Source organism: Dama dama, chromosome 12, assembly GCF_033118175.1.
Source record: "Dama dama isolate Ldn47 chromosome 12, ASM3311817v1, whole genome shotgun sequence".
NCBI lineage: Eukaryota > Metazoa > Chordata > Mammalia > Artiodactyla > Cervidae > Dama > Dama dama.
Window position 1 is genome coordinate 4584607 of NC_083692.1, and position 17203 is coordinate 4601809.

Sequence of the window (17203 nt, forward strand, 5' to 3'; positions counted from 1 at the left end):
TTGGTTGTGGTTGAACTTGTGAACACATGATGCTCTTTGAGTCCGAGATTGTGGCTTTAAATGATGCTTATGGGGGTTGAATCTCTAGCCTATAACTGATCTTTCAAGCCAGACTGTTTGTAGCTCAGTTTCGTCATTTTATTAGCAGCGTGCTAGGACATTTCTAATGAGCTGCTTTATCTTCGCTTTTGCAGCCTGAATGGGGAGGGAAAAAAACCTTAAAAGCAAATGCATTTCATTTTAATAGCCTTTACTTGAGTTCAAACAACTAAGATTATTAGAAAATATTTTAGAAATTTAATAAAGTTAGAAGTATGAATTCAATCAGTAATATGGAGTTAAAAATGATGCCGTTGATTCAAGTGATAGCAGTCCATTTATACTGGTTTTCCCTGTAGGTGGATGACCTACAGATTGCGAATTCCTCTTAATCCTGGTTGTTTGCTGGAGTTTTTCTAATCTAAAATATCTAGATGGCATCACACCTCAGTCCTGGGCTGTGGGATCCTCTAGTCTTACCAAGAGCTTGGTGACTTGTGAGAGGCCTTCTTTTTCTCCTTCTTGCTTCTGGTTGTAAATCATATTCCAGCCCTCTGTACCTGTAACAGCCCTTGTATGTAAACTCACTTCCCCAAGGCATCTGCTTGTAGAGCCCACTTTACTGAAGACTTGGGTGCACGGGAGAGGGTGCACATCCGAGATCTGAAGCAAGCTAAACTTGGGTACCAGATGGACCTGCTTTATTTAAACAATTATTTGCCTGTTTCTGGCTGTCCCGGGTCCTTGTTGCGGCAGGGACTTTCTCCGCCTGCAGAGGGCAAGGGTTGCTCTGCTGCGGTTCGTGGGCTTCTCCCCGAAGCTCTTGGCGAGCGGGGCTTCAGCAGTCGCTGCCTGTGGCTCGGTGTCTGTGGCCCGCAGGCTTAGCTGCTTGCTGGCCTGCGGGGCCCTTTCAGATCAGGGATTGGACCCATGTCTCCTGCGTTGCCAGGCAGATGCTCTACCATCGAGCTGCCGGGGAGGCCTGGGCCTGCTTGTTAGAAGTCTTGGGCGTTGTAGTAACTAAGCTCAACTGACACTTGTCCCTTTTGCTTCCTTCTTTTCCTCTTTTTTTTTTTTTTCCCTAGTGCTTTCACTCTCCTTTCTCTGTTCCCTCCCTCTCAGGCTTTAAAATCCACTTTTCCAAGTTTTTATTTATTCTTTAAATTTTTAATGCTGAGCCGTGGAGCTGTCATCCGCTCCAGCAGTCCAATAAAGTCCGATGCCTCTATCGACATGTTCAAGGAAGCAGTCTAGATAGGAAAGACTGCTTGGGACTTCCTTGGTGGTCCAGTGGTTAGGACTCCTTGCTTGCAGTGCAGGGGTCATGGGTTCGATCCTCGGTTGGTCAGTGTAGCCAAAAAGGAAGAAAGAAATGACCGCTTGTGAGGTCTCTTCTGTCTAAATTCTTGGACAGTGACCAGCCTTCTCCCTCCTCTCTGCCTGGAGGTGAGCACAGGGTCAGTGAGTATGATTGCGTTTGAGGTACCATATGCAGAGGAAAGGACAAAACCGTGGTTTTGGATCGGTCCGGGCTTGAATTCTGAACCCTCCTCTTCCTGGCTGTTGACCACAGAAGGGGTACTTGACATTCCTGAGCCTGTTTCCGTATCTTGAAAGGGGGAGGTAATGTGACGTGCTCGCAAGTGTAGAAAGAATAGAATTGAATAACACACAAGTTGTGGAAGGGATTAAAGGGAAGAATGCTTCTAGAGCACCTGCCTCAATGCAGACACTCAACCAATGTTAACTTCCTTTCCTTTCAACCGATAGATACTTTCCTTGAGGGTTACATATGTAAACATTAAATATTTATCAATTGCATAATTCAAAGAAAAGAAACTTGAAAAGGAATCTTATGTTGGATTTTTTTTTGATGAAGCCAGTAATTACCCCTTCTTGTCTTTGCTGCAAATCTGTCTATACGCGGCACTGGGTCTGCTTTGGATGTCAACATGCCGTCCTTAGCACAGTGAAGATGGATTGAAGCCAAACTCTTTTCACAGCTTCACAGAAGTTATAAATATTAGGTATTGATGCTGTGATCTGAGGCCACTCAAGTGACTGGGCTCTAGAGCTGTCCCTCTAGAGATATTATTTCTAGGTGGGCCCATCAGAGCTGAATCAATGATGAAGAGATAAAAGTTAAGGCCTGTGGTTGGTCTGATGGCACTCAGGAGAGTGAAAGTGGGTATTTTACCAGCAGAACGGACTCACCCTCTGCCTTCTGTCTGAAGCAGAGGATTGCAGAACCGCCAATGAATAAGTGAACTTTGTAGATTAGGCTGATTTAAACCACGGGCAAAGACACATTCCATGCAGCTGGATTTTAAATTCTGGGCTGCCAGGTTTATGTTAGAAACAGTGGCTAGTATAGTATTTCATGTTCTTAGAGGCAGGAAAGAATAAAGACTTGAACAAAAAAGATTTGTTTCTTTTGTCAGTTGTCTAGTGAAGTGAAAGTCACTCAGTCGTGTCTGACTCTTTCCACCCTATGGACTAGTCCATGGAATCCTCCAGGCCAGGATACTGGAGTGGGTAGCCGTTCCCTTCTCCAGGGGATCTTCCCAACCCAGGGATCGAACAATTGTCTAGGGCATTTGCCAAATCCAGCCAGTAGCCTGTTTATGTACAACTGAGAGCTAAGAATGGTTTTGCATATTTAAAGGGCTATAAAAAGAAAGGCAAAATATGCAGCAGAAACCATATGTGGCCCACAAAACCTAAAATATTTACTGTCTGGCTTTTTCTGGAAATGGGTTGATCCCTGGTCTAAACAGTTGGAAATATCTCAGATCAACGTAGGCAAAATGTAACTAACAATGGTTGACTTTTTCAGTTGTAATCTAATTTGTGGCAACCGCTGTCTGCCCGTTTTAACAAAGCTTTAATGGCCATTATTTAGGATGACTGTAATCACATCTCAATATTTAACTGTGTCTGGCAGTATCCACAGGGGGTTGTTAGAGTTTTCGGCAGAGAATGGAGTCTTTCTTCCTTGTTGGAGAAGTAGCTCGTGTTTCTGTCACCTCCCTCTGAAGCCCCCAGCTGTCTCTTCTCCACCACAGCTCATATGGTGGAAATCTCCTCGTCCCCTCTCCCCTGGCTTGCAAGAGGTTGGCAGGGCCCTCTCGGGAAGAGCTGCAGAGGGATTGTCCACCTTGTTCTGTGCATGCTGAGACTCTGGAAGGATCTAAAGCAGCAGGTGCATGATCAAAGACCCGTGACGTGTATGTGATGAGGAGGTATCAGTCCTGGGCTGAGGGCGTCCGTGGGGGCTGAACCTGAACAAACCGAACCTCCTAAAGAACTGGGGCCCAGATTAGACCCTGAAGGAGGGGCACCTTTGTGGGAGAGCAAAGCAGAGGTTCAGGGGTGTGAGGGGATGTCTCCTAGAGCATCCTGCCCGGGGCTGAGGCTTTCCTAGTCGTGTGAGGTGAGGTTGGCGCATCAGTGTGGACAAGTCATTGGGAATTTTTTTGTTTTTTTTTTTTGTGCTAATATAGGTTTGATTTATTGAAATTAGCCCCATCAGTGTACCCTTCATATTGCAAATTCAACATAGGTACTTGTCACTACACCCAAAGTAAGAACACTTTAAAAACTCATTAAACTGATTACATTTGAATAATCAAACAACTTTTATAATGCACAATCCAAACTATGACTTTATCTCATTCTGTTTGTAGCTATCAAGATTACTGATGGATATATGGCTGAGTCCCTTCAATATTCACCTGAAACCATCACAACATTGTTAATCAGCTATATCCCATTACAAAATAAAAAGCTAAGGAAAAAAAAAAAAGATTACTAATGGAACCTCTAAACAGTCACTAAGAATGCATTGGGAATTTTAAGGTGTATGAAATTCCAAATCCAGTAGCCAGTGAAGAGTCACTGTCATTTATTTTAAAAAAGTGTGTGTGTGTGTGTGTGTGTTGGGGGCACAGTGAAATGACAGTCACACAATTGGCAGCTCTTTGTTAAGCCTTGCTCCAGTGCTGGGCACCCGCTTAAGCGTGTTACATCGATCACCTAATTTCATCCTCACAATAACTCTGTGGGGGGAGGAATTATCACCTCCAGTTTGCAGATGAGGAAATTTGGGTTTGGAGGGGTGAACATAACTTGCCCGAGGTTCTGAGGTGAGTAAGGGGTACAGCCACGGCCCCATGACCCGGGAGTCCCAGCTCTCAACTCCCAAAACCAGCTCAGTGTAAAACACTCCAACAAAACAGACGAGAGCGGAAAGGAACTGAAATCCTGTCTTCCAAGAACGACCGCTTGGGTGCCAGTCCTCACAGACAGCTTTCCATGGATACGCACAAGACGTATGCGTTCTGCGTAACCTGTGCCAGGACTGGGTAAATCCTGTGTGCGTGCTAAGTCGCTTCATTTGTATCCTCTGCAGCCTTTGTGATCCTATGGGTCATAGCCCATCGGGCTCCTCTGTTCCTGGGATTTTCCAGGCAAGAACACTGGAGTGGGTTGCCATGCCCTTCTCCAGGGGATCTTCCTGACCCAGGGATTGAACCCGCGTCTCTCATGTCTCCTGCGTTGGCAGACGGGTTCTTTACCACTGAGCCAGCTGGGAATCCTACACCAGCAAATTTTACATAAATGACAACATAGTATATATCAGGTTCCCCCTCCCACTTAAAACTACTTTTTTACTTTTAATAAGTGAGTGTATAGTGTTATAAAAAATTCTACTAAGTAGATTTGAAGATGTAATTGGCTTTACTCAATGATTTATGAATCGGGCAGATCTCATCAAGTATCTGGAGGTATGCTCCCAGGGTCTGTACAAAATGGATGGTTTTTATAGGACAAGAGAACTATTATGAAAAAAGATGTCATATTTATTGAAGTAACTCAGACAGAGAAAGACAAATTGTACATGTCACTTATGTGTGTGTGCTAAGTAGCTTCAGTCTGGTCCGACTCTTTGTGACCCCGTGGACTATAGCCCGCCAGGCTCCTCTGTCCGTGGGATTCTCCAGGCAAGAAGACTGAAGTGGATTGCCCTTTCCTTCTTCAGGAGGTCTTCCCGACCGGGGATTGAATTTCCGTCTCCTGTGTCTGCATTGGCAGGCGGATTCTTTACCACTAGCACCACCTGGAAAGCCCGATATCATGTTTATGTGGAATCTAAAGATAATACAAAAGAGTCTATATATAAGGCAGATATAGACTCACAGACACAGAAAGCAAACTTGTGGTTACCGAAGGGACAAATGGGGAGGATGGGGTTAACAGATGCAGACTACTCTGCATAAAATCGATGAGCAGAGGGATTTAGCACATGGAACTGTATTCTTGTAATGGCCTGTAACGGAATACAATAAAGAAAAAAAGAAAACAACCGAATCACCTCCTGTACACCAGAAACTAACATAGTATTGTAAATCCACGGCGCTTCACTAAAAGAAAAGAATAAATATCAGAAAGATCACATTTCCAGAGCAGGTTGAAGCTGCAGTGACGTCAGGTATGAAGCGCAGATTTGGGACATGTGGTCTGGCATAGGTGGTGCAGTTTTGGGCTGTGCTTTCCTCTCTAACCGTAGAATTTCACTCTGTGACTGTACTTGTGTCCGCATAACCTGTCCTCTAGAGACCACTGCAGGTTCTTGAGCAAGAAGTCTCGGTAAACTTCGTCACTGAGTCTCACGCTTTCTCACTTTCCTTGCAGCACGCTCTTGACGCGGACAACGCAGGAGTGAGCCCGATAGGAAACTCTTCCAACAACAGCAGTCACTGGGACCTCGGAAGTGCCTTTTTCTTTGCTGGAACTGTCATCACCACCATAGGTATCCATGTGTTTGCAAGTATCTTTTCCTCGGCAGGCCCTCCTGAATAACGGCACTAAAATCAACAGTTCGTCCACATAGAGTATATGACTGCTGGGGGTTCAAAGGAGGCTTCCCCAACACTGTCAGATTATTGCAGTACTTGTGTGGTGGCTTTCAATAAAAGGCAAAGTAGAATGAACTGTTTCAGTTTTCAAAATGAAAGTCTAGGGGACCTTTAGTTTAAATGGACCTCATGGGAAGGTTAAAGTGAAAAAAAAAATCAGTCTCTGAATTGGTCAGTTGAACTCAGATTGCTCAGTTGAGTTCAAATTCCTTTTTAAAAAATGTACTTATTAAACTTATTCATGAAGGAACCAAACTGTTCTACAAAGTTTGTTATGAAAAACAGCAGTTTCTGCCCTTCTCTCTTTTTTTAACCTCCCCTGGTTACATTGCTTTCCTCTCTTTTGCTTGATTATTTTGATCTCCGTGTCTTTAAATATCACATTTGTGCTGCACTTCCCAAATTTTATTTTAATGATGATTTCTTGACTTCCCATTGAGGAAGATGAGGAATTAGTTCCCTTTCTTCGTCCCTGCCCACTGTAGAAGGGATCTCTTCCTGTCCTCCTTCCTTTCTTATGGTTTAATTAGATCAAAAGTGAATGCTTGCATTACTTTGCTAGGTAAATGCTCTTCGCAGCTGATCATAGCTGAGCTCTGATTACCTACTTCCTGCACCAATTTTTGTTCTTAATGTATTTCTGTGTGTCTTTTATCTGATCCTCGGGGAGTCTTGTATTTTTGTCCTAGGTGTTAAATGGTTTGTCATACGGGTTAACTTTATAATTATAATCGCATAACCTTAGGGTTCAAATCTTTAAGCTGATTTATTAGCCCTCTATTATGGGTGATGACATCTCTTTCTCCACCACACAGTTTCAGTTGAGGCCATCCCATCAGTGTTTACTTTTACATTATTAAATATGCTTAAGCTTCTGTCAGACAACTTGCCCATTTTAAATAATAACTCTTGCCTCTCAGCTATCATATTCAATGCAGTCAGGGAACTTACTCAGCATCTCAACTTCTTTTCCTCTTCCGCTATCAATTATTACTCATTGTAATATTCTGTAACATCAGGGTGTATATTTCACATTCTGTTTTGCTGCCTGGGCACTCCCATTTGTGTTACTCATAGTTCTACGGTTAAATATTGTCAGTGTTCGTCTCTAGCCATGGGTTACATCATGGTTTTGCCATTGCTTTTGTCAATGGCGTTGCTTGGCTAAAACTTAAGAATGGCTCCTGGAAGCAATATTCCCTGGGTGTTTGCATTGTTCAAGATGGTAGCCTTACACTCGAAGGGCAGTTTGGCTGGAAGGGCAGTTTGGCTGGAAACAAAATCCGTGGCTCACATTGTTTTTTAAGGATCTTGTTGGTTACTCTGTTTCCCCCTCTGCTTATGTAGTGGTGGAGAGACCTAATGCCAGGCAATTTCCCCCCTTTTATCAGTACAAGTGACTTGATCTTTTTTCTCAGCTGCTCAAATGATTATTTCTTTATCATTTGTCTGATAAAGCTACTAGGTTGCGTCCCTTTTATTTCAGGAAAGCTGTCTTGATTGTCATTTTGAAACATTTTCTCCGCCGTATGGTTTTGGTTCTGTTCTTTAGGGATTCCAATTATACATCTATCGTTACTTCTTTCCATGTCTTCTATACTAGTATTTTCCCTCCACTCCTTTTTAACCCTTAAAATAGGTTTTCAATTTCTTTTTTAAATTTTAAATTATTTATTTTAATTGGAGGCTAGTTACTTTACAATCTTGTGGTGGTTTTGGCCAAACATCGACATGAATCAGCCATGGGTGTGCATGTGTTCCCATCCTGAACCCCCCTCCCCTCTCCCTCCCCATCCCATCCCTCAGGACGACCCCCTCAGGGTCATCCCAGTGCAACTGCTTTGAGTGACCGGCTTCATGCATTGAACTTGCACTGGTCATCTATTTTACATATGATAATATACATGTTTCAATGCTATTCTCTCAAATCATCCCACCCTCGCCTTCTCCCACAGAGTCTGATGGACTGTTCTATACATCTGTGTCTCCTTCGCTGTCCCGCATATAGGGTAATCATCTTTCTAAATTCCATATATATGTGTTAATATACTGTATTGTATATTATACACTATAATATATTATATTGTTTTTCTTTCTGACTTACTTGCACTTTGTATAATAGGCTCCAGTTTCATCCACCTCATTAGAACTGACTCAAATGCATTCTTTTTAATGGCTGAGTAATATTCCACTGTGTATATGTACCACAGCTTCCTTATCCATTCGTCTGCTGATGGACATCTAGGTTGCTTCCATGTCCTGGCTATTGTAAACAGTGCTGGGATGAACATTGGGGTACGTGTGTCTCTTTCAGATCTGGTTTCCTCGGTGTGTATGCCCAGCAGTAGGATTGCTGGGTCATATGGCAGTTCTATTTCCAGTTTTTTCAGAAATCTCCACACTGTTCTCCATAGTGGCTGTACTAGTTTGCATTCCCACCAACAGTGTAAGAGGGTTCCCTTTTCTCCAAACCCTCTCCAGCACTTATTGCTTGTAGACTTTTGGATAGCAGCCATCCTGACTGGTGTGTAATGGTACCTCATTGTGGTTTTGATTTGCATTTCTCTGATAATGAGTGATGTTGAGCATCTTTTCATGTGTTTGTTAGCCATCTGTATGTCTTCTTTGGAGAAATGTCTATTTAGTTCTTTGGCCCACTTTTTGATTGGGTCGTTTATTTTTCTGGAATTGAGCTGCATGAGCTGCTTGTATATTTTGGAGACTGATTTTTTGTCAGTTGTTTCATTTGCTATTACTTTTCCCATTCTGAAGGCTGCCTTATCACCTTGCTTATAGTTTCCTTCCTTGTGCAAACGTTTTTAAGTTTAATTAGGTCCCCTTTGTTCATTTTTGTTTTTATTTCGATTACTCTGGGAGGTGGGTCATATCAACTGCTTGATTTCATCCTCTCTTCTTTGTGTGTGTGTGTCTGTTTTCACAGTGCTTACCTCCTCCATGCACATCTTTCAATTTTATTTTCATTTCTGTGATCATTAGGGGACTTTTTTCTTTCCTATTTTTACCCCTGAATTCCATTAGCTTAGCTCACATTTCATCTACACTTGTTACCTCATCATCTTCTCCCTGATTTCTTGCATCTTTGTGGTTTCTCTGTGATGATTCTGAGAGGCGATTACTTCATAGTTGTTTACAGTTTTGTCTGTTGGGGCGGCATCTTTCTGGCAAGTGTCTTTCCTTCACTGGAAAGTTTTGCTGCTCTTTCACTTTTTTTTTTTTTTTCTTAATGGAAGCTTTATCTTCATGCCCAGCCGGTTTCTTTTGATGCCAAACAAACTGGATATTCCTGGACCAGCTCTCTGCTGAACTTTTCCGTGGGGCTGGAAGAGGAGAGCAGGGAGAAGCCGGTAACCTTTCTGGCGGCACAGGCCAAGACGCCCCGCTTTGCTGCTGCCAGTGAGGCGGAGCGCCCCCTGCAGACCCGGCCCATCTGTGTTCCTCTCTGCCCAGTGCTGCCTCTTCTGTTTTCCTGGACCAGGTCAAGCTCAGGAAGGCTTCTGCAGCTCTTCCTGTTCACACTATATTTCACACTTGGTGCAAACAGGGATGTAGCTTTTGAAGTTCAAGGTGAGACCCTCACTTTCATAATTGGATTTTTACTGACACTTTCTGAGATTTGCCACCAATGGGCCCTTAAATCATTCTCTGTACTTCTTTTCTATATTTTTTCCCATGTTGCCTCTGCAGTCTCAGCTTCTCTGGGTAACCCTGACATGTATGGTGGAATCTGTAGATCGCATACCTCTCCCAGCTCTGCTGAAAAAGAGTTTGGGAGTTATTTGCCCTCGTTTAGTAGTGAAGTCACATTGTAATAAAAATTTTCATTGAGAAGAATGGGACACACACAGCCATCACCAGTTCATAGCAGTGATGGCCAAACAGAGGGAGACTCTTCTGCACTCAGTGGCAGGATTCTTGCATTAACATTTGTTTATATTCTGTGGGAGGAAATCTCTCTTGTAGTTCAAATCTCTCAAATCTCATAACTTTCTGAGGCCTTCTGTGAGGTTTTTCCTTCCCCCTACTTTTCATAGCCACACATTAGGTGGGTGTTGGAGGGTATGCCTTTTTGGAGGGAATGCATCTTTAGTGATTATCTTCCTATTGGAGCAAGTTTCAGAAGCTCTGGGTTGTTTTAGAGGCAGGGGTTTTGTCTAGGTTATAGACCTCATCTTCAGAACCTGTATGATTTTTGCGTTGTTGCGATCCAGAAAGTTACGTGCGATAAGGAAACTTGGAGTGAGAGAGAACTGTCATTCCTTTTTAGAAAGTCTCATAATATAATTTCTGGCATACTAGGTTTGTAGTTACAAATCTGCAAGTGTATTAAGATCAACTATTCCAAGCAGTAGAGGTAAATATTACGCTAATAAGTCTGGGGCCTGGAAGCCTTTCAGACACTCCAGACCGGATTAGGTCATATTTGTCCTCAATCCCATAGCATCCAACGAAGGATGCAGGATGACACGGCACCATTTGATGTAAGGGCAAGAAGTGCCATCCAGCTCAGCGCCCCCTGAGGGCATCGCTGCCACAGACCAGAGAAGACCAGCGTCAGGTTATACTGTGTGCAGTGGTCTGGATATTAAGAGGGGGAAATGTGTCACGTGGCTTTGGGGGATTTACGGTGAAGTAAGTCAGAAGGAGAAAGACAAATACCGTATGATGTCACTTACGTGTGGAATCTAATATATGGCACAGATGAACCTGTCTACAAAACAGAAACAGACTCACGCAGAGAAGACTTGTGGTTGCCAAGGGGGAGGGGGAGGGAGGTGCTGGGAGTTTGGGGTTAGTAGGTCCAAGCGATTATGTATAGTTGGGTGAGCTTCGAGGTCCTGTATAGCACAGGGAGCTCTATTCAATATGCTATGGTAAACCATAATGGAAAAGAATATTTAAAAATGTGTATATATGTATGTGTGTATGTATAACTGAATCACTTGTCTATACAGAAGAAATTAACGCCTTATAAGTAGCTATAGCAAAAGCAAAGCAAAGTGAAGTCACTCAGTCGTGTCCGACTTTTTGCGACCCCGTGGACTGTAGCCTACCAGGCTCCTTCGTCCATGGGATTTTCCAGGCAAGAGTACTGGAGTGGGGTGCCATTTGCTTCTCCAGGGGATCTTCCCAACCCAGGGATCGAACCTGGGTCTCCCACATTGTAGGCAGACATTTTTGCTGTCTGAGCCACCAGGGGAGACTCATAAGTAACTATACTTAAATTTAAAAACTAAAATTAAATTAGAACCATAAAAAAAGAAATTCAACGATGTGCATGTGTGTGGTCACAGTCCTGAGCTCAGAGACTGACAGGATTTCCGGATTAGGCCAGTAAGCGAGTGGATTCCTGCAGGGGCTTTTGCGTGAGTTTTGGAGGAATTGACTACTTTTCCTTACTGGAGGTAAATCGGGAAAAAGGCAAGCCCAGGACCCTGCCGTTCATTTCCTTCCCTCGAGGGGTTTTTCTGCCTAGAGTTCAGCTGATAGTGAGGAAGCCGAGTAACAGAAGAGGAGGCGTGAGTGAGGTCCCGCTTGCCCCCTCTGAGCTGGGGGCGAAGCTGCCTATAGAGAGTTAATACGTGTAAATACCCTGCGCTGGGGTCCGTCGTGCATTGGGTTTTCTCTCACCTAATGAAAAATCCTGACAAATGCACACTTAGGGCTCAGAGATCACAGAGGGCCACTAGGCACCCTCTGATCTCAGGGCCCGGGCCGGACCCTGCTGGCCACTGCGGCTGCCGCCTCCTCCTCCTTCGGGCTCCTTGCTCTTGGTTTCAGGTCTTAGATGGAGATTCCTATTGGATCAGCCCCTAGGTTTCCACGTGCTGGTGTCCTGGCAACCTGGGATGCTGTTGCCTCTGTAATGGGACATGGATACTGTGTCACAGCTGGGCAAAGTCCCGGGACCTTCCCCAAAATCTGAGGGAAGATGGAGCCTGAACAGGAAACTATTGCACAACAAGCAAGAGACAAACACAAACGAAAATAAAAGCCGACCCAAACCCCGAGCCCGCTTCAGGGTCACGGCTCAGTGTTCGTATTAGGGACTGCGTTCTTTTCTACTCAATGGAAAAAACGCTCCCCCCCCACCTCGCCCCGACTCTCTGCCTTAACTGAAAAATAATGTGTTGTGAGTTGAACACCTTTTAGCTGGCTAAATTTTGACTGCAGGGTGGAAGGTTTTAGAAAGTCACACCATTAGAAATTTCTAAAGAAAACAGGAGTACAGTATTAGTAAGAATAATAAGGTGAGGAGATGATGTTTTCTCATAGTTATTTAGTGGCAAATTCACTCATTACAAATGGTAACAAGGCTTATAAGAACACTAAGAGCCTGCTAATCTTTCTTGTTCTTCCTGCGAGATTTTCCATTATTGAGAACTCAGGCAGTAGGGCAGTTGGAGCCGAGGAGCTTTTTCATTACTTGGGAAACATGCGCACATTAGCGTGTTTGCTTGAGTTCACATAATGTGAACGTAATTCTGTAAACATTGCCCCATATTACTAAGGTTCTTTGGAAAAACATAATCTTTGATGGGTTCCGTTGGATCTATTATCAACCCTGTAATCACAAGTTGTTGCAGGCTTAAGTGGTTTTTACTTCTGTGATAGTGTGATATCACAATGAAAATCTTTGTTCTCCAAGGGCGATCTTCATCTCTGCTTGTTTTCTTGGCAAGATCCCCCAGGGGATGCCTTGTCAAAGGACCTGAACCTTTTAAAGGCTTGCCAAATCGCTCTCCAGAAAGACTCTCCTGAGCCACGTGAGGTTATGTGCTATTCAGACACAAAAAAATGTGCTCATTATGTAGAATGCGTATACAGAGATCTTAGGAATAATAGTCTTTTCCTGAAAAGCAGTGATACTGCTCAGTAACAGAGGTCCCTTTTATCTGAAGATATCAAAGCACTTTTTTTTTTTTGGACAAGGTTTTCTTGTGCTCAGCTGTACAGGAAGGTCTACAAATGTGCGGCAACAGGGGGACACGTTCAGGCTCTTCTCCAAACCCGGAGTCACGCCAGGAGAAGACTAGACTGCTATCCTTGTTGAGGTCACCCTGCACCCTGTCTCCTTTCTCAGTAACTAATTCTCAGTTGTTGACTGTGCGGGTGGGTCTCCAGGAGCTATACTTCTTCCTCAGCTGGAAGAAGCTCTGTGCAGATTCTTCCCACAAAACATCATTTGTGGAAGGGCAGACAATGATTTGAGTTCTCACCAACAGCTCTAGAATCCAATTAGATTTCCTCTTTGAAGCTTTTTTTTTTTTTTTTGTCCTTGCCACTCAGCATTTGGGATCTTATTTCCTTGACCTTGGATCAAATCCATGTCCCCTGCAGGGAAAGCACAGAGTCCTAACCACTAGACCCCCAGGAAATTCCCCATTTGAGGCATTTTTGGATTAGGTCACTTGACTTGACCCACATCCTAGAGAGCCCCTCCTCAGGTCCCAGATGGTAACCAGTAACTGTGTCCCTCACCTGGAACTCAATTAAGAGTTGTCGGACTTTCCTGGTGGTACAGTGGATAAGAATCCGCCTGCCAATGTGACTGCAGCCATGAAATTCAAAGACACTTGCTCCTTGGAAGAAAAGTTATGACCAAACCAGACAGCATGTTAAAAAGCAGAGACATTACTTTGCCAACAAAGGTCCGTCTAGTCAAGGCTGTGGTTTGTTCCTGTAGTCATGTATGGATGTGAGAGTTGGACTATAAAGAAAGCTGAGCGCCAAAGAATTGATGCTTTTGAACTGTGGTTTTGGAGAAGACTCTTGAGAGTCCCTTGGACTGCAAGGAGATCCAACCAGTCCATCCTAAAGGAGATCAGTCCTGGGTGTTCATTGGAAGGACTGATGCTGAAACTGAAACTCCAATACTTTGACCACCTGATGGGAAGAACTGACTAATTGGAAAAGACCCTGATAATGGGAAAGATTGAAGATGGGAGGAGAAGGGGATGACAGAGGATGAGATGGTTGGACGGCATCACCGACTCAATGGACATGAGTTTGAGTAAACTGTGGAAGTTGGTGATGGACAGGGAAGCCTAGAGTGCTGCAGTCCATGGGGTCACAGAGTCGGACACGACTGAGCAACTGAACTGAACCAAACTGAATGTAGGCGACATGGGTTCAGTCCCCGGTCCGGGAGGATACCACATACCACAGAGCAACTAAGTCCATGCATCACAAGTACTGAGCCTCGTGCTGCAACTACTGAAGCTCAAGCACCTAGAGGCTGTGCTCTGCAACAAGAGAAGCCTTGACAATGAGAGGCCCTCGCATGGCAGCTAGAGAGTAGCCCCCATCCGCAGTAACTAGAGAAAGTCCATTTGCAGCAGCGAAGACCCAGCACAACAACAACAACATCAAAGTATTGTACCTGCCAAGGTACCAAGGCACCTGTTCCACCTGGCTAGCACTTGGATTGGATGCTTGGCTTATGGCTTTGGAAATAACAGTCACTGTGGCTAACGTTTACTGGGATGTTAAGGAAATCAAGTAGTTCCTACTAAGGAAACCAATCCTGAATATTCATTGGAAGGACTGATGTTGACGCTGAAGCTCCAATACTTTGGTCACCTGATACAAAGAGCTGACTCATTGGGAAAGACCCTGATGCTGGAAAAGATTGAAGGCGGGAGGAGAAGGGGACGACAGAGGATGAGGTGGTTGGATGGCATCACCGACTCGATGGACATGAGTTTGGGTAAACTCTGGGAGTTGGTGATGGACAGGGAGGCCTGGTGTGCTGTGGTTCATGGGGTCACAGAGTCGGACACGACTGAATGACTGAACACCAGCCGTAGATGCCAGGAGCTGTGCCCCACGTATATTATCTCACTTAGTTTCACATTAACTCTCATTTGCCTCATGTTACTAAGGAGAGGACTGAGACCCAGAGACATTAAGTACTGTGTCTAATATCTCAAGGTTAGTAAGCCATAGAGCCCCACTTTATTCCCCAGGACCAGCTACATAAGTCACGAAGCCCAGTGTCAAAGGAAAATGCAGTCTCTTGTTAAAAAACAAAAACATGAATAAGAGCCTCATAAGGACAACAGCAGAGCGTTAAACCACGAGTGGGGCCCTTTGAAGTGGGGGACCCTGCGTGACTGCCATGCACCCATAAACGCACGGCCTGACTTGAGAATGTTGGCTCTAACCCAAACCCCAGAGCCGAACAACACGCGGTTCGGCCAGGATTGACTTTGGCAGGTAAATAGCAAATGGGAGGGTTCCGTGCGCGCTGCGCAGGCCTGTCCTCTGTAAACACCAGCCTTGTCTTCAGAAAGGGCTCGGGTTGTTTTCCAGCCCAGGGGTGCCCGGCGCTGAGCGCCGCCGCGGGCTTTCTCGTTCACAACAGGGTGTCCTCGCTAGGCTGGTCTCCCCCTGCCGGACGTCACCAGAGGCCAGCTGGTGGCGGCGCCTGGAGCCTTCTGCTTAGGAAGTCCACTTGTGATGCTCTGGGCTCCGTCTGCCTGACCCGCGGCTTCTCACCCCCAGCCTTCGCTGCCCAGGGACCCGCACCCCGAATCCCGCCGTGGGCCCCTTGTGCCTTCCAGCCGGTCTGGCCTGGGGCACAGGCGTTGTGTCTGTTGTTTCGGGGCTCTGGGAGAACAGTGGAGTTTTTGGAGAGAAAATAGGAACCAGCTATCTCTTTTCTCCTGGGGCTTAGTTTTGCTGGAGACACAAAGTGATTCCTTCCTGCAGAAAACCCAGGGCAAGGTGATAACTGCGGATCCTTACCGAGTGCTTACTCTGGGCCTCCTGTTTCACCGTGGATTTAATCTCCAAAGGGTGCTCAGACTTCACATGTGGCCATTTAAGCTGTAAGGTAGGTGTTGTTAATAGCCCCCTCATTCAGACGAGGAAAGCAAGCCAGAAAGGTAAATTGCCCAAGAGCTGAGTTAGCAAGTGGAAGGATCAGAATAGAATTTTAATTCCCTGAGTTCTAAGGCCCTGTGACACCTTACTTCAAAGTTCTATCAAGCCTTCAAGAAGAACAGGCAGGGAAGTCTTGAGGGCCCAGTACAAACAGAGGCAAAAATCCAGGAATGTGTCCTTCCTGTTGCCTCAGAGCAAAATTCCAAAAAGTAACTTCTGGAATTTTCTCAGAATAACAGGGTTGAGTGTCAAACTGGAGAACAGCCTCTCCATATAGTTCATCAGAGACAGGGGACACAGACAGACAGACAGACAGATACACGCGCAAGATACAGCATAACTCAAAGATGGCAATTACTTTACGTCCAAAGTGAAGTGATGGCCTTAAAGAGGCTTATTCAAGGCTTGGAAGTGAAAGTTGCTCCGTCGTGTCTGACTCTTTGTGACCCCATGGACTATAAGTCCATGGAACTCTCCAGACCAGAATACTGGAGTGGGTAGCCGTTCCCTTCTCCAGGGGATCTTCCCGACCCAGGAATCAAACTGGGGTCTCCTGCATTGCAGGCGGATTCTTTACCAACTGAGCTCTCAGGGAAGCCCCTCAGTTCAGTTCAGTCACTCAGTCATGTCCGACTCTTTGCAACCCCATGGACTGCAGCACTCCAGGCCTCCCTGTCCACCACTAACTCCTGGAGTTTACTCAAACTCATGTCCACTGAGTCGGTGATGCCATCCAACCATCTCATCCTCTGTCGTCCCCTTCTCCTCCTATCTTCAATCTTTCCCAGCATCAGGTTTTTTTCCAATGAGTCAGTTCTTCGCATCAGGTGGCCAAAGTATCCCCTATTCAAGGCTCATTTGAATATTACTTCTTGAGGGCCTGAGAACTTTGCTCTAATTTTAGCGTCCTAGCCTTCGAAACCCAGAATAAGGAGCCCACCCACTGTAATAAGATCCACACTACTGCTTACACTTTGCATTGGAAGCATACGGTTGACTGGTTTCCCCCACATTTTCCTTGAAGCCCTGCAGAACCAGACTGGGTGATGTTACATGAGTCTGAGGATAACCGGGTGAAGGCGGTGGTGTTGGATTGGAGCCTCCTCTTCCTGCTTTCCTCTCAGGCTCTTTAGATGATGGGAATATCCCCTGAGCACCGTCCTGATCCAAGCGGTGGAGCGAATCCTCTCTAAAAGCTGGTAGAAGGGGTGCAGCACTTGTGAAGGCTGATAAGATGCCAGCTCTGTGGGTTCAAAGCCTCAGTGTGTCTCCCTGCGCCTGCAACGTGCTTCTTTCTGAGATATCCAAAATAAAAGATAATCAGGCCATTGGGAGACAGT

The 17203-nt window shown here is 45.1% G+C and overlaps 1 protein-coding gene across 1 annotated transcript in view; it reads left to right on the forward strand.

The window, feature by feature from the left end:
* The window catches only part of KCNK10 (potassium two pore domain channel subfamily K member 10), a 147713-nt gene that overhangs the window by 88277 nt on the left and 42233 nt on the right, over positions 1–17203 (forward strand). Inside the window, exon 3 of the mRNA XM_061158338.1 lies at positions 5734–5851. Coding sequence (XP_061014321.1) covers positions 5734–5851 — 118 coding nt within the window. The remainder of the gene's footprint in view (positions 1–5733; positions 5852–17203) is intronic.